General features: G+C 39.2%; 1 protein-coding gene across 8 annotated transcripts in view; it reads right to left on the reverse strand.

Moving 5' to 3' along the window:
- Grik1 (glutamate ionotropic receptor kainate type subunit 1) overlaps positions 1–18,444 on the reverse strand; it is a 385,942-nt gene that overhangs the window by 110,383 nt on the left and 257,115 nt on the right. For all 8 annotated transcript variants that reach the window (XM_060370694.1, XM_060370693.1, XM_060370696.1 and 5 more), the window contains exon 5: positions 2,871–2,924. In XM_060370694.1, coding sequence (XP_060226677.1) covers positions 2,871–2,924 — 54 coding nt within the window. The remainder of the gene's footprint in view (positions 1–2,870; positions 2,925–18,444) is intronic.

Here is an 18,444-nt window from a genome sequence, read left to right on the forward strand (position 1 = left end):
ATGACAGATTTGGATAAAGAAGAGAAGTTTACCAATAAGTTGTCTAGCCCTTGATCCAGGACAGAATATTTGAAAGTTAAAGAATTCTTTTCCTAAGGTACAGTCTTTGAGAAGCTGAATGAGATCTTTCTGTCTCTTTGCCTGTGTGCTTTTATTTTATAGCTGAAGAACAAGTTCTCAGGGGTGACAAACCACAAGGGGAGTTTTGGGCAAAGGCAGCATCAGCCATGCTCAGTACAGCTGCTGCTTTGGGCTCTCCTGGGTTATGCTGCTGAGGTGAAATGTGGAAACTGCATATGCAGGTGAAGAAAGAAGGCTTCTAGGAGGGAAAAGTGGCGTTCTGTGGCTTCCATGAGACAACTCCAATTCCTTTCCAAAGGAGTATAAAGAGTATTCACCAGACAAGGGTTCAGAATAAGGATCTTTTTAGCAATTGTATTGTACCCTGTGGTTGTGGGTGTGTGAAGACTTCATTCCCTCTTTGAAAGTGCATCAGAACACATGTGTTACCCATCCCAGTGTTTTCCAGAACAGAGGAAACTACATGTAAAAGCAGAAAGTTATCAGTAAATTTAAAGCAGAATGATCATTTCAATTTTTTAATATAAAAAGTTTAGAGTAAAACCATGTCACTAAAAATACTTCACATTTGAGAAGAAACCAAACTAGCCAGAATAACACTTAACAGAAAAAAAGCTCCTGCAGACATGGAGGACACAGACATAGCAATGACACTGCTTTGTGAAACAGTCTGACATGGTCCAGCTGTGTAGAAGATAGCACTTTCTCAAGGCAGGCGACCTTGATCTCTTCACAGTTGCATTTTCAGAAGATGCAGCACACTCATTCTTCTGAAGATGTCTTCTAATTGCTGCCATTCCAAAGATAGCTTTGGATTGGGGTGCTGAACTGTAATAGCACAGCCCTGTACTGCCAGCTCTGGATCAAGAAAGCTATACTGTTGTTTGTTCTTTTATTAATTTTTAATTTAATTAGGCATCTGTGTGGACCTGGGCAACTGAGTGAAGGTGGATGTGGAATGTCTAAAAAGGCATCTGATACCCCTGGCAATGGAGTTACAGCCAGTTGTGAATCCTTCTCCTCCCAATATGGGTGTTGGGAACCAAACATTCCTGTCTTCTGTAAGAGCAGTGTGACCTACTAACCACCGAGACGTCTTTTCAGTCCTATACTGCCTTTTAAATTGAATATATAAGTTACAACATACCTAATGTATGTGTGTGTGTGTGTGTGTGTGTGTGTGTGTGTGTGTGTAAAATTTCTATTTCCTTTGCACTAACTTACTGTTTGGAAAAAGATTCATTAGTGTGTATGGCCAAAGTTGGATAGAATGTGAAAGAAATATAGGACAGAATACAGATTAAGCTATAGAGAAACATAAAGCAAATACAAAGAATAAGACCTGGGTAAACAATTTCTTTAGCATGTTCAATTAATAGAGGGAAAGTTATTTACAGAGAAATTCCCAGCGTGTGTGCTGAATCCCATATGATGAATATATAAAACGAATGTAGAGCTTAGCTGTCCTACAACTTGGGATTTCTATGCAATGCAGAAGGTAGAACGTTCGTGTCTGCTTTGCTACATCCCCTATGAATGCAGAACGGGGAAGTTCCAGAGAGGAAGAGTGGACAGAATGGAAATTGTACAGTGTGCTATCACTCAATAGCTTTTATTGAGGACCTGCCTTCCTAGGTTCTAGGGTTCAATCTCTGAAATGACGACCAAACTAGGTCTTCCTGCTGTGTTTAACTGAGGCCGGAAGAATTGTCTGATGCCCAAGGCAATACTCTAGTTTTCCTGGTTTTAGGAAAGGGCCCTATCTGTGAATAGATAAAGTGCTTTTCTAATTCACTTGTTCTGAAAGAGGAATAGATGTGGTCAGCAGCAACACAGAAGCATAGATTCAGCAAAATGAGGATGTAGGAACCTGTGCTCCACCACGCTCCCCATGTCCACTAGCTCATGGCATGATGTGCTCTGTATCCTTCATACTCTCAGGACTACCACAAGGACATTTGCTGCTCTGAGTACATGAAAGTAGGACAGCTCTTTGCTCTTTGCTCCAAATACTTTGATTCTCATACACTTCAGCTTAGCTTGTCAATTTTATTTGCTAAGACAGGAACTTACTGACTGACCACTCCACCTGGAATCTGGGAAGATTGCACTTGATAAACCCTTAACAATTACAAAGAAAATGGCTGCTTCAGTTTTCTTTTTGTGCAAGGAAGTGGAGTTTATCCTGCAAGTTTTGGGAAGAGTGGTGCATATGCAGTCTGTTGATTGATTTCTGAGGTCAGTTGAGAAAAAGCTATAATGTAATTTTGGTGTATTAAATGATATAAATAACTCCTCTTCATGCAATAATGCCACAAAAATTTAACTACAGAGATTCTTCTTAAGCTTTGAGCCATTGTTTTCCTTAATGATGGAGAATGAACACAGGCCTCCATAACTTCATTTATTGAAACTCTCTCAAGTACGCTCCAGATGACTGTCTTAACCCCATTGTCTGTCTCCTAGACACAGGCAGGAACATACTGCTTTATCATATCAAAGGATGCTAGGGCACAGTTCAACACTCTTCTGAATGGATATAGAAATTATGGCTGGTGCTTCTTTATGGATAGCTCTTGCCTAATGGGATTTCATCAGTCTTCTGATGCACATGCACTGATGATCTTTTTGCATCAAGAAACAAAGGCACCTGCTGCTCAGAAGTCCTTGGTTTAGAGGAGCCTCACTTAGAAAGGGAAAGGAATCTCCATGACAACAGCTGGGCTATGACCCTGCAGGGGCTGTCTGTGAAGGAATGTGTGGAGAACGTTCTTACTGGAAGCACTCACCAGGGTTGTGAAGAAGTAGTGATAGTATTCAGTCATCATACCCATAAACAAAATCTGCAACAGAGACACAAGGAAAGGAATCAGAGGTTGATTATGATAAGAAATAGAGCATCAGTAGCATCACTGCAAAAATGTGGGAACACAGAAAGTAGAAATCTGCAGATCCAGTAGATGAGAATCCTGAGGCCCATAAATGGTTGGGCAGGAGGCCACTGATCTTCAACTCATTTTATATCATCATACTGTTGGACTTACTTTGCAGTAATTGGTCTGATGATAAAAATTAAAAATAGTTTCTGGCCAACAAATTTTATATTTGGGGTTGGGCATCATGACATCATGAGATTTTGTCTTCTCTGTGTCTTAGGCTTCCAAATGCAACTCCATAGACTAGATATGTAGATTGCTTATCTCTGTCCATAGCACAGTGCTTTTTTCAGATTAGAAGTCATTGTACGTTGAGATGGCAATTCTATCATGCAGATGTATTCAAGTGAGTGTTTTGTTTATAGCTGAATGTGTTTCTGAAAACTTACTATCTCTTTCTCATCTTACCCAACAAATCTGAATTCACAGATGGGATGAGGAGCAGACTTAGACAAAGTTCACATTATCTTTTATTTCTTTTTTCACCTTTCCTTAGTATATCTTATAATTAACAGGTATCTATATTTCTAGCAATCTTTAGATCAAGATTAGTGGAATTAGTAAAAATCATTATAATTTTATTGGACGTTTATTTTCCTGTACAAAATAGTATCATTATGATATTGCCACATAATCAAACTGTTGGGCCTGCTCTTTGCTACCTTCCACTGTAGTTTATACTCTTACTTTGCCCACATTCCCGCCTTTTGCTTGTACACCACACAAACATACACACACACACTCACGCATGGACGCACTTGCACATACCAAGATTTCACAGATGAGAGAAAATATTCTTTTTAGAGCTTATTCTGAAGTTGGCTGTGAAGTTTAGAACTTAGATTAAAGAGATGGATTCAAAAAGTATGGATAGAGACAAAGCAGTTATCAGAGGTTCAGCTTAAAATTTGTAAACTGGTATGTCTTTACATGAGAGGGAATAAGGAACTAAGAGTGTATTTAAGGACAGCACTAGGTCTGGACATTCACGAGACATCATCTCCACTAACATGGAAACCAGAGGTTTTTTAGTGAAACTGTACTGTCTGAAAGTGAGATGAATGATGGGAAACTCTTACTGCGATTCATTAGCTAATAGTCTCTAAGTTGCTCCTGTGCTGCTGCTAATATGATCAGGCACATGGAAGGCTGATGAGCTTAAGGGCCATCAGTAGCATTTAGAACCATGAAGGGTGAGGTCTTGTTAGCTGGTTTCTTACATCATTTGAGCATAAAACCCTGGCCTTCCATGGTCAGGCAGGAATCCAATTGTTCATTTTGGTTATTAGATAGTGGAGAGGGAACTGTGTACATACCATGTTAAGATAGCACGCTGGATACTGAGTTTAAAATATTATTTCTGGAATTGAAGCTAGAATACAAATCCACCTGAGTTTACAGCTTTCAATTTGACAAAATTTTCTTTTTGAACTTTGTAAAAGGTTCTGATCCCCTGCTGTGAACGTGAACACTTCTTAAAAAGAAAACCAATCATTTAAATCATTATTTTATTATTGTTTTTATTATTCCTGGAGGCAGGTATTCATTTGCCATGTGTTACTCAGTGTCAGAAATGAGTCGTGGCAATAGAGAGTGCAGCAGCTGGCTGGCCCGCTCTTAATTGCAAAGGGAATGCGTGGGTCCTCCAGGTGTGCTTTGCATTTATTGTATCACAAAGTTCTCTGCTCCCTTTCCTAGCTAGATGTTTGGATCTGTATCTCTCTGTCTTTGTCCTGGTTTTCCTAGAAATTATAAAACAAGTGCAGAGCCACTGATCATGACCCTGACAACTTAACGGACATTCCAGAGCCAGATGAAAGAAAACCTTCAAGATGAAAAATGAAAAGCTTCAGAACTGGTGTTTTGTTGTTGTTTGCCAGGTCTCTTTCGCAGTGGCCTGTAGGCTGGTTGGACCACACTACCCTGACTTCTGAGGGCATGCTTTATAAATAAATACATTGTATTAATAATGTGACTTTGGGTAGTATTTCAGCTAAAAGCAGTAAGGGATTAAGAAAAATGTTAGCAGGATATATGTCAGGTTAAAAAATAAAAACATAGTCATGACACAGGGAGTTTTCTAATAGTTCTTCACATAGCTGAATTTTCCTATGCATGTGAAAGAATTGAAGTTAACAGAGCTAACTCCATTTTGTTTCTCAAACTCTATCTTTCTTAAATTTTTTATTTTTTTTATATTAATTGCAGTTTATTCAGTTTGTATCCCAGCTTTAGCACCTTTCCTCATTCCCTCCCAATCCCACTCTCCCTTCCTCTCATGCCCCTTTCCAAGTCCATTGATAGGGGAGGTCCTCCTCCCCTTCCATCTGACCCTAGCCTATCAGGTCTCATCAGGACTGGCTGCATTGTCTTCATCTGTGGCCTGACAAGGCTGTTACCCTTTCAGGGGGAGGTAATTGAAGAGCCAGCCACTGAGTTCATGTCAGAGACAGTCCCTGTTCGCCTTCCTAGGACACATACTTGGGTAATGAGATGGCATGGGCTACATCTGAGCAAGGGTTCTAGGTTATATCTGTGAATGGTCCTTGGTTGGAGTATCAGTCTCAGAAAACACCCCTATGTTCATATTTTTTGGTTCTGTTGCTCTCCTTGTGGAGCTCTGTCTTCTCCAGGTCTTGCTATCTCCCCCTTCTTTCCTAAGATTCCCTGCACTCTACCCAAAGTTTGTTTATGAGTCTCAACTTCTGCTTTGATACGCTGCTGGGTAGAGTCTTTTAGAGGCCCTCTGTGGTAGGCTCTTGTCCTGTTTCCTGTTTTCTCCTTCCATTGTCCATCCTGTTTGTCTTTCTGAGAATTATCTTATCCAGGTTCCTCCTTACTGCTTAGCTTCTTTAGGCATACAGATTTTAGTATGTTTATCCTATGTTATATGTCTAATATCCATTTATAAGTGAGTATATACTGTGTGTCTTTATGCTTCCGGAAGAGCTCACTCAGGATGATTTCTAGATCCCACCATTACCTTGCAGGGTCTGTTCTTTCAGAAGCCCTCTGTGGTAGGCTCCTGTCCTGTTCCCTGTTTTCTTCCTCCTCGGATGTCCATCTTCTTTGCCTTTCTGAATGGGAATTTAGCATCTTAGCCAGGGTCCTCCTTCCTGATTAGTTTCCTTAGGTGTATAGATTTTAGAATGTTTATCCTATATTATATGTCTAATATCCACTTATTAGTGAGTATATACCCTGTGTGCCTTTCTCCTTCTGGGATACGTCACTCAGGATGATCTTTTCTAGTTCCCACCATTTGCCTGCAAATTTCATGATTTCCTTGTTTTTAATTACTGAGTAATATTCCATTGTGTAGATGTACCACAATTTCTGTATCCATTCCTCAACTGAGAGGCATCTGGGCTGTTTCCAGCATCTGGTTATTGCAAATAAAGCTGCTACAAACACCGTTGAGCAAATGTTAGGGTTAGGGTTAGGGTTAGGGTTAGGGTTAGGGTTAGGGTTAGGGTTAGCTGTCTTTGAAGGTCTGGTAGAATTCTGCTCTGAAACCATTTGGCTCTGGGCTTTTTTTTTTTTTTTTTGATGGGAGAATTTGATGACTGCTTCTATTTTCTTAGGGGATATGGGACTATTTAATTGATTTATATGGTCTTGATTCAGCTTTGGTAAGTGGAATTCAATTAAGAAAATTGTCCATTTCATTTAGATTTTCAAAGTTTTTGGAATATAGACATTTGAAGTAAATCCTAACAATTGTTTGGATTCCCTCAGTGTCTGTTGTTATGTCCCTCTTTTCATTTCTGATTTTGTTAATTTGGATAGTGTCTCTCTGCCTTGTAGTTAGTTTGTCTATCTTGTTGATTTTCTTAAAGAACCAGCTCTTGGTTTCATTGATTCTTTGAATTATTTTATTTGTTTCTAAGTTATTGATTTCAGCTCTGAATTTGATTATTTTCCAGCCACACAGTTCTTTTTATACTTAAACCATCATGTTTCATCAAGTTAACATTGTTAAGTACAAGTACTGCCTCTGTTTAAACCATTCCCAACACAAAACATTACATCACAAGCAATGCTGGATAGCAAATGTAGGATCAATTGTGTTATATTCATTTATATTATTTATTCTCCTTAATTGCTAAATTGTTGTCTTCTAATACTACTTTCCCAATATAATTATTATATTGTTTTTGATATATCATTGATGTGATCATCATTATCAAGCATTTTGATATCATATCATTGACATAGAGAGAACTAAAAATTTAGTGAGTCATGGAAGCACAGGATTGAACTCTCATCAATAAGGAGGCTTACGCAATAGGTTTGCAAGATTAAGGCTAGCCTGATCTACACAGGACAGAAGATAGAGTAGGGGGAGGGTGAGATCCCTAGACTGGAAGCCATGATTTCTGTTTGTTGTATTTTTGGGCTCATGACAGGATTGTATTTCCTGACCTTGTGCTTACATGAAAGCGTGTATTGAATCTAGCCAACAAGACAGGAATGATAAGGACATTTGCCTCCTCTTTAATCTGCATATAATTGCATGGTTATCAACAGTGGAAGAAGCTATTCTTTTTTTCTGAATAAGCTCTTTTTTATTTTTCATAAATACCAGAAGTTATGTAAGTTGTTTTAACAAGTTTGTTTTAATCTCTAGGATGGTCAAGGCCCAAATCATGGACTCTCCATTAGTAGCCAGTCAGAAACATAGATGTGCATCCTTGTGTAGACAAATGTCATCCAGGTTTATGTTTTTCTCAACCAACTTTCCTCTTCCAATTTCTGCTCCTTTTAAGAGACATTATAATTCTATTTCATATGTCCTTTTTTGGACTGCTTCAATTCTTTATAGAATAAAGGTATTATAAATAAACAATAGTTGTTGGGACAAGCTGTATACTTTATTTTTCCCTAAAGAATTTTTGACTGTTCCAATCTAATGTAGCTGAGTTGAGTTAGTATAACAGGAAGTCCTTTGACTAACTTGATTTTTCAGCAACACCAGTAATGACTCTTCATAGTAAGTCATAGTATTTTTTTTTTCAATGCAGTTTATTCAGGAACCTTGAACAATCATCTGACCCTGGGGAAAGCCAGCCCACAGCTTAAATAGCCTCTGGGTAGCCAACCCCAGCGTGCCACGTGGGCAATGCAAATAGGTCCACATACATGGAAGTAAGCCAGATCCTCAGCCTTAGCCAAATGTGGAATTGTTCGTGACAGAGAGCACTCACCATCGGGAAGGTAGAAGGTGGAAACCAGCTCCATCTTTAAGGCATAGCATTCCGCAGCTCTCTACAGTTCCCCCTTTTTGTTTTAGACGCATCAGGCAAGAGTAGAGGTCTGATCTCTGATATTAGAAATAAATTGGGACTTTGTACTGATGTTCATTTAGGTGTCATCCACCCAAAGAGCATCAGCCCTGTCTGATACCTTTTTCTCAGAGGCGGGACCTGGGGCATCAACCCGCATGCAATCAGACTTGCTCTTCTCTGGGTCGAAAGTGGCTGACCCTGAGTGAAGTGCTTAGCCTCGCATCCTGAGCGTAACATTTTAGCTTTTGATGGTATCCAACCATGCTTGGGGAGACTGTCCTGCTTCAATGGCTGTAAAGGCCTGAATGATCATGGCTGCATTATGCTGTTGTGAGACTCTAATCTTGCATATACACCACAGGCAAACCAAGGAGACCAACACCAGGAAGCCTGCTAACGCTCCCATGTCCGCCCATTCCTTCAGATGATTCATGGCTGCAGCAATCCATGATGATAATCCTGTGGCTAGTCCTGTGTCCACTCTGGTAGAATTTACTGTGACAATTTTAAGAGTTCAGAAGAGACTGATAACTAAAGAGTCAAGATATGAATCCTTAAGACATTGCATTCTATCTTGGTCACATAATCCAAAAGAAGGAAAGATGGAGTGTATCTTTTTGGAGTCTCTCTCTGTATCATGGTACTGAGCTAGGGAAAGGCTACATGGCTATTTCTTTGTTTCTAGGAACAATTTATGCTGTCTTTTTTTGTAGCTAGAATTGATCTGCATATGGCAGAACAAAAGCTCAATACCATTTGGCTCCTTAAAATACATGCCTAATGAGTCCACTAATACAATTTTCTCTGGAACACAGCTTCATTTCATCAACAATGGTGATATAACACTAGTCCAGCTGCCATGTGATTTTTGCAAATGTCAGGAACCTTATATACAGTAGCATTGGTCTTCTTCTGTTGTTCTTGACAAGGAAGAGCTTTAGGAATTTGATGGATGGCCACTGAGTACACTGAGCAGCACACAGTCCAAATAATTGCGTGTTTCCTAAGGCATTTAGAGGGAGAGAACCTAGTTTACAGAAGTGTAAGGCTTGTAGTGGCTACAGAATTATCTTGTGAGACAGTTGGCACCAAGCATTCCAAGAACATTTTTGAGATCTGAAGAATCATGGACCATAACTCTATTCTACTCTCAGAAAGCAGTGCCATGCTAAAGACACAGCAACACCAAACATTCTTCATGAATTCCCAACATCCATCACTAAGGGAAATCTGTATATCACAAGTAATGGGCATTATCCTGTGACTGTTGTAGCAAAACCCTAAAATAGAGCCTGGAGTTCTCTTAGGCTATTTTGAGAGTTTTCGTAATATTTATATGGCTTTTTATTAGTGGTTGGTCCCTTGAAAAATGAATGTCCTGGATGTTTATATTGACTAAGCTGAAGTATATTGCTACTTTTATAGTTTTCTCAATAGCAGGATGAAGTCCCAGCCATCAGACACGGTCTCTAGTCAATACTTTCAAATGAAGAACTTCCAAATGTGCAACATGCACTGTAGATAACATAAGGCCTTTACTCCCAGACAAGAATAAGCTCTTTCTGCATAAAAATCTTCAGAAGTGGTGAGATGGCACTGAGTGTCAGAGGAACAATTTTAAGATAAAAATTCCAGCTCCAGAGTGCATCTCTTTTTACTTTTTTGCACTACCATCAGTGAAATAAGTGAGGCACAAATAATCTTTTGATGCATTAGTTTTGTCAGTATATTTTGCCACATTGAGTTAACTTATATTCCTAAAGGACAAGTGCACTGCAAAGAAGATAGCAGTGGGTCCCAACGCCCCTGAGATTCAGAAGTAATTTCTTCTGAAGTAGACTGAAGTTCCCTAAAGTGTCCAGACTGTGACTTGAGCACATATTCTCATGCTTATTTATATGGTATAAGAGACTATAGATGTTATGGGATCATAGGTTTGGAGATGAAGTAGTTGCCCTGAGTTATCTGTGGGGGCACAGGTAACCTTTTATGGTGGAAACAAGAGGGCTATAAGCTGAAAAAGTGATTTTCAGAGACAAAAGGTAAATGATGATGTCATGTGAGGCCTCAGAGCAAGACATGAGTCTAACCAAAGATGATGGAGAACACAAGGAGCTGCTTTTTCCTGTCTCTGCCTCTGGAGGAGGAAAGCAGTCTGCATCCCCCTTCAGTCAAGACTTAACCTCCAGAACCGCTAAGAGGCTGCTGTTGTTTGTAAGCCCTGTGCGTGTTCCTCTAACAATGGAAAGCAAATGCACTTTTCACCTTCCCTTGATTACAGTGCTTGAGAACTCACAGCTTTCGGTAGGTGAGCATCAAATAAATTCATCAAAGAGAAAAATAAATTTTCTCTTTGAAGTTGGTATACTCCTAATTTTTTCATCCCTTCCCTTTACTTGCAAATGCTAACAGCGTGTAAGTACCTATTAACAAACTGAACTCAAAGGGAGCCCAGGGGCTTTTGCTTCCGTTTGACAACAGCATTTTACCGTTTACAAAGTCAACCCAGTTTCGTCCTGCTTCCAAGACTAATCAAAGGAAAAGGCATTCCACAAAGCATTCAGTGCACTATTTGCGAATGTCTCTGGGTGGGTTCAAAGGAGAAGCTGACATTAATGGGTTTTAATAAATGGAGTGGAAACAGATGACATCTCTGTTAGCTCTAGAAAGTGATTGTACCACACCGCTTCACCTGGGTGCTCAACAGATGAGACTGTGCTGTTTCAGGGGTGCAGATGGTTGAGAACAGAGCAAGAGAGCAGATTATGGATAGTGGAATGAAACAAGCAATCTGGCAAAGAGGAGAAGCTGGAGCTTTGGGAAGATGACATGAACCTAAAAAGAAACATTTGGAAATGCTCATCAGTACCTCGGGGATCAGTCATGTCTTAGAAAGGATACAGGAGAAGAAAATTAATGAACATGATCTAGATGGAAAAGTGGGCCTGTTACATGAGGGCACACAAGCTCTTTGTGATAAGCACTTTCCATCATGGTGGCAGTAAAAACTATATTTCAAATTTGTCTGAAGATAACCTTTCAAAGGAGAGCTAGATCATGGACATTCAATAGTGATCTCTAGAGTATTCACAGCCTAGTCATGTGCTTGGTAGCCTGGAACATTTAGAAGCACCAAAGAACTTTAAAATTACCAATGGTGCTAGAGGAAAGCTTAACAACTGAACTATCATTTATACATATTGGGAGAGGAAAAAGTAAGAAAATTAGTTTTCTCCAACAGAGTGACACTGGATATATAATAGGTTTTTTTTTTTGTATGTTTGTTTGTTTGGTTTGGTTTGTTTGTGTGTATGTGTATGTACTTTTGTTTGGTTACAGTTTGGTTTTGGAGGGTTTATTATTGTATTTGGCATTTGTTTGATTTTTGAGAAACAACATATATAACTGAGTGTGTAGTGAAGGAGAAAAGATCTGGAAGGACTTGGGGGAAGAAAAGAATATGATCAAAATACACTTAAAATTAAAATTTGGCTTAAATAATAAAAATATAATAAAATGTGCCATTTGTGAAGTTGCATTTTAACTATACTGATATATCTGGGGTGGAATTTACGTATGCATAATGACTACATATTCTTCAGGTCATACATGTTCTAATGCTGAGACCACTGATCTATATTAACTTTTTTCTTATTTTAACCTTGTTTCTAAGCTACAGCACTTAACGTCATCTCTACAATTTGGTGAGTGCTATAAGCTGACTTTCATATGCACTGGAAGTGAACTTGAGGATAAAGGCATAGTTATGGTTTGTGTGTGGTTTTAGTTTGAGATTCTTAGCACTTCATTAGTTAATTCATTGATCACAGGAAGCACAGCTAGAAAACCTGATAAATTTCACACAACCATTTGCAAGTATTCTGGGAACTCATGTAGAACCCCATGGATGTTTGGTTAGAATATAGATACCTCTTCTTCTATTAAGATGCTGGCTCACGTAGTGCAACACTCAGGATTTCAAACATGGAAGGATAAAGTCAAATGTTTTACTGAAAATGAGCAGTGTTTTGAGACTACACACAGGTAAGAGGAAAAACAGGAAAGAAACAGATTTGTTTTATAGAGGTCAGTTCAGAACACAGATGGAAAAATGACTGGAGAAAAGAGCGTTGAATCTGAGACATGTTCAGAGGGTTGCCTCTCCTCTATTTGGTAAGTGATAAATATGAAAAGTTAATTATAAAGAGTTTTAATCCATCAATATGGCTGCTCTGGCTGGACTACAGACATGCAGTTAGTGGAGAGCTTTAATTCCAAACAGTGTAAGTAAGGTTGGTTGGTTGGAGGAAGCAGCCATGGATAAAAGGGACTTCTAATTGAGAGCCAGCCAAAGTGATTAGAGAGAGTTTTGACAGAATGAGTCTGAGATAGGCTATGCCCAACTCTCATCAGAAGAGACAGGAAGAAGAGGTGACTTAAGAGAGCAGTGCAAAGAGAGGGAGGAGGAGGCAGTTTTACCAGGACAGTTGTGCAGAGACAGGTTTCAGAGAAAACAAGCTAGACACAGGTGAAGACAGAATGAACCAGAGAGTGAGATGGAGCCAAAGGATTATAACAGGTTGCCATACTTAGTTTGAAGCTAAACAGAACAATTCAGTCAGAAGTCAAGTTTGATTCAGTCAGCTTGGAGAAGAATTTTGAGCCAGAAAAGGTGAGTTGAACCATCAAGCCAGTGTTCAGAAGAACTAGAGAGGGTGACCAAATTCAACAATAAGCCTCCAAAACAATTACATCAGGCGAATAAAAGTTACATTCACAGTAAACTGAGACAAGCAAGTTTTCAGATGTCTGTTTTGCATTACTGGATAGTTTTGGTCATCAAGAGAAAAGTTAGGAAAACAAAATGGTTGGGCAGAGGAAGAGTGAAGGAGAAGCTACAAATTATTATATCCAGGTTGGCAATTTAAGAATCTTGAGCATGGTCAACAGATATGAAGACCTGGTTTCACCTTCATTTTGAATTTGATTATATATGAGACTTGATTTAGCTTTCGTCAGAGATGAAGGACTGGTTTGACCTTCATGAGATTATGAAGGCCTGGCTTGACCTTCACTAGATATGAAGGCCTGGTGTGACCTTCATCAGATATGAACATTTGACTCTATCTTCATTAACTTTAAAGTCTTAGTTCAATGTTCGTCAGATATGAAGACCTGGTTTGACCTTCATTTTCAACTACATTATATATGAAGGCCTTCATTTACTATGAAGACCTGACTTGACCCTCACGAGACAAGAAAACATGGTTCTGTTTTTCATCATATATGAAGAGCTAGTTTGTAACACTGAGCGGAGGTCTTAGACTCACTGTCATCATGTAATGTAAGAGTTGATGCAGAGACACAAAGTCAGGTTCAAGAAGCATGGAGTCACTCTTAGTATGGATGATGATAATCTACAGCAGGTGGCATGTCTTGTGTATCAGCGCTGGCCCAGCACCCTGTCTGTATGCATGGTCAGATTTAGTGTTTTTCAGCCTAATGTGAGGATGTAAATTGCCTCTTATGTATAAAGTATAAATAACAAATCTTCAGATCCTCTACTAAATGATGACCTTATTTATTAGGCTGGAATTTATAAAGGTATCTTATTCCTCTTTTATCATAGTGTAGTAGGGGGTAAAAGAAAGCACTCCAAAAGTATTAGGTGGATACAAATAAAGTTTATATGTCACAAGATAGCACAGATGACAGAGAGTCTGGTGAATCCTTATGGGGAAGTTGTAAGAGATCATTTTGGTAAAATTTTTCATTTGTGGGGTGTTGAAGAAGCAGATGTGTTTTGTGTAGCAACATAATTCTATCCCCCCTTATTTAGTCTGATGCTTCATTTGAAAATTGGAACGATGTTATGTAATCCTTTCCACATAGAAAAAGGCACATTCAGGAATGGCCTATTTCCACAATTTTGAAGTAAACCAAGTTTCACTGTTCCTGTTGAAGTCTAAAGATGTGACTCAGCATACACTACTACAATTCTTTGCATGATTCTTTCTAAAATTTACCCACCTTGGACACAAGGATACATTCTTATCTTCTGCTAAAGCCGAATTTTGATGGGGCTGGAATGAAGCATCAGCACATTTCTGAGAGTTTACATTGAAACACATCTATAGAATTTTCATTGCTTCCTATTTAAAGTAGTAACATGTGTCAGTCTTCTAACAATACTTTTTAGGAGAATTTGAAGAATCTTGAAGTGGGCATCTTGTATTATATGAATGTGCCTGAATAGAGTATATTTTAAGTAAATTGTTATATCTACAAAGGTCAATTAATTCTTGTTTAATTTAGACAGCATATTCATATCTGTGAGCTGCTCCTTAGAACTAATGCTAACTATATGCTAAAGAGCTGTAAATACATTTTAATATCAGCCTGAGAGAAACATAATTAGAATGAGAATGTACTGCCAAAATAATTGTATAATATACTGCAAATTATCACCCAGTTAGTGTAAATTGAGATACATCATGATTATGTCGTCAAGATTTATCCACAGTAATGAACTTATCAATTAGCTGGCTCAAAACCATCAAAGGAGTTGAAGAACTTAAAAGATAATGTATTGCTTAATTAATTCTCTATTTCTTAGACGTCTTACTATGTACAAGGCAGTACGCAAATTCTTTATATCTCAACATTGGTGAAAGAACCCATGAACATGAGAAAATATGGAAGCTGTAAGCTTCATGTGTAGCCAACTTGGAACCCAATAATCCCGTTTGTAGGTGAGCTGATGAAGAGAGAGAGGAGCCAGTAGATTTTCTCCCTGGGGTGTCTATAGAAGACTGTTAGCAGCTTAGACAATGAGGGCTTTAGGTTCCTGCTCTACTCTTTCTCACTTGTAGTGTGCTGATATTTTAAGCAAATAAAAAAGAAAATAAGTCATTCTATCCCAGTGAATAGAACATGCTGTCAAAGAGGAAGTGGTAAACACGTGAAAGTTATTTATTTGGCAGAAAGAGCAAAACATTTTCGACTAGATTGGCCTGGTTTCTACTCACTGTCCTTACTTCTACTTATAGTCCCTTACTAGTTTACAGAGTAACTTCATAGTTTCAGACTGATTGTAGACATTGGATGAATGTCTTTGAGACCTTGTTTTTAGGGTCTCCTTTTTTCTTCAGAGGGGTGGCAGAGGTTTATCACTGTGTTGCTATTGTTTTTGCTGTTGCATATACAGTACTTTTAAGTTTCAAAACTGCTGAAACAAAGGATGACTTTTTCTACTGTCTCTACCACATTCTCACCTTGGTTGTGGGGCTATGTACAGAGGCATATACATGTGGACCTTCTACAAAGACAGAAACGGTTGGATGTCTGAGAATCCAAAGAAGCAAGTGTACATAAGAATAGAGGCTAACACGACATCTGCTCTAGATTTGATTGCTGTGATAATCGGTTGGTATCTTGTATGCTACAGAAACAAATTAAATGAGTAGTCTGTTTAAATTCTTAGATGAGTTTCAAACCCCACCCTGCCACGTGCTGGCTGTGTAATGTTAGCCAAGTTGTATAATATCTCTGAGCAATATTTTTTTGTACATAAAATTTCCTTCTCCCCTCCCCCTTTCTCCTCTTTTTTTCTCAAAACAACTAAAAGAATGGTATATGTAAGTATGTTTAGCACAGTGACTTGCAAACAACAGGTGTTCGGCTATAGTAGCATTTAAGGTGTGACATTGTATGTTTGTTAATAGAAAAGATGAAGTAAAATATCACTTAGAAGGTGCAGTTTTGCAACCTCTCAGCATTGTGAGGCTGTGTAAAGTGATGTTTTGTGTCCTTAGAGATAAAGAGTGATGGCATGAACCTTGTCTAATCACCTCTGTTTGCCCTCTTCACCGCCTGTGGGCACAACACATACAAAGCAAAATCAATGCACGGAATTATTTGATTAATCAGCATTGCCATCGTACTTCTCAGCAGAGAAGCCAAGCTTTTGGAAAATGCATTTTCTTCATGACCTTGTTTTTATGCTAATTGAATGGGAACAGAAAGAAAAGGAAAAATGCAAGAGTATGTACATGCTGATAGGAAAAATGCAATATAATTCTATAAAATATTTTTATTCTGAATGTTTTATGGCTCAGTTCTAGCTTAATGCATTATCTGCTGCCATAAGCCTTGTGGGGAAAAGAGGACTCTGAAGCACTTAGTCCTGTGAACGATAGAATAGGTAGCCTAAGTTGAAAATGGAGGCTTAGGATTGTCTGGGACATTGTTCCAGCTCAAGAACTTGGCTGAGCCTCACTTTCAGCTTTTCTGCTGAATGGAGCCCCCCCCACAAGGCTTCCTTTCTGTCTGAAAGCCATGAGCATGCAGGCCTCTATGCCAGAAAGGAACACCTTTGCTCACTTCAATTATAAGAGCTAAAAAATGAATTTGACCCTTTCTAACGTGCCAAACTTTTTTTTTTCTGCAGTGGACTCAGTGGTTCGCAGGCATTCTCATTTCTTACTACTATAGGCTTTCAGGACAGAGTGAAGCCTGACTTTTGAGAAAATTGAGACCATGAAGAATGACTGGCCCATATGTGCTTGGGCAGAGTGGGAAATACAATGCACTTTAATTTTCTTTCCTGTTCCAATGTCAAAAGTTAAACCAAGAGCCCCATGCATGCCAGCTAAGCACTCTACCATTGAACCGTCTCCCTAAGAGGAGTGTTGCATTGAAGGTGAATAGAAGGAAGATAACTGCGTAGATTATTCCTAATGAAAGCCTAGTGCATTCATTTCTTCATTCAGCAGTTGCATGAGACGCCCACTATGTGACGTAATATAGCAGATTCTAAAAAGAGGAAAGGCCCCAACCCTCTGGTGCTTACTGACTCATAAGGAATACAGACTAATTAAGGTCACCATGAGATCAGGCCCCGTACCCTTCTCCCTTGAGTGTGTAGATCACTGGAGACTGCAGTCTTGTAAGCAGACTAGAAAGAGATGCAGGCTCAGGTCTTGCAGGACATAGTGTTTTGCATTAAAAACATACTCAGCACATTAAAGATGACATTACTACCCCTGAGCTTCAGTTTTCAATTGAAATAGAAAAAGAGGGTGATAGAAAGACCTGGAGGGGACAGGAACTCCACAAGAATACCAGTATAGCAAAAATCCTAGATCGACGGGGCCTGCAAAGACCAATATTCCAACCAAGGACCACGCATGGAGAGGACCTAGACCCCCTGCACAGAGGAAGCCCGTAGACTGCTCACTTTCCAAGTGGGTTCCCTAATAATGGAAGCCAGGGCTGTCTCTGACATGAACTCAGTGGCTGGCTCTTTGATCACCTCTCGCTGGGGGTTGTAGCCTTGTCAGGCCACAAAGGAAGATGATGTGGCCAGTCCTGATGAGACCTGATGAGCTAGGGTCAGATAGAAGGGGAGGAGAGGCTCCCCTATCAGAGGACTAGGAAAAAGAGTACAGAGGGAGAAGAAGGAGGGTGGGAGGGGCTGGGAGGAGATGAGGGAAGGGGTGACAGCCAGGATACAAAGTGAATACATTGTAATAAACAAACAAACAAACAAATAAATAAATAAAATACTAATTCTGTTGGGGTGCTAGGACCATGAAAGGAGATGGTTGTTTAAATCTGAGCTTGGAGTAAGGCTCAGGTTGATAGTTCCACACACAAAGTCTTCTCACCCTCCTCTTCATTGTAGAAACTTATTGCCTGTCTGACACTTCCTCAAAGAATAACTCCATGTGAAAAAGTAAGTATGTATGACCGTCATTGGAGAAGAGTAGGACTTTGGGACATAGGCATAAGGAGGGATACAGTAGATAAGAGATGCTTGCTGGGAAGTGATGCATAAGTAAATGGAGTGGAAGTTCTGAAGAGAAGCCAATGTGACCTGTTCGTTGTTGGGGGTAACTGTGACCACAGAAATTTGCAAAGACAGTATGTTCATGAGAAAGCTGTGCTCTTCTCTAATCTAATCAAGTCTTGACATTTGAATTTCAAACTAATTTTGGGAAAATAACTTTTCAGAGCCTCATCATATAGCACTTGTTCAATATGAATAGAAATAATCACTTTGCCAAGTGATTAGCATGTCCAATAATAACTATAGACTCTTCATTTTTTAACTTTCACATAAATGTCAAATACCTCCC

This window comes from Meriones unguiculatus, chromosome 17 (assembly GCF_030254825.1).
Source record: "Meriones unguiculatus strain TT.TT164.6M chromosome 17, Bangor_MerUng_6.1, whole genome shotgun sequence".
NCBI lineage: Eukaryota > Metazoa > Chordata > Mammalia > Rodentia > Muridae > Meriones > Meriones unguiculatus.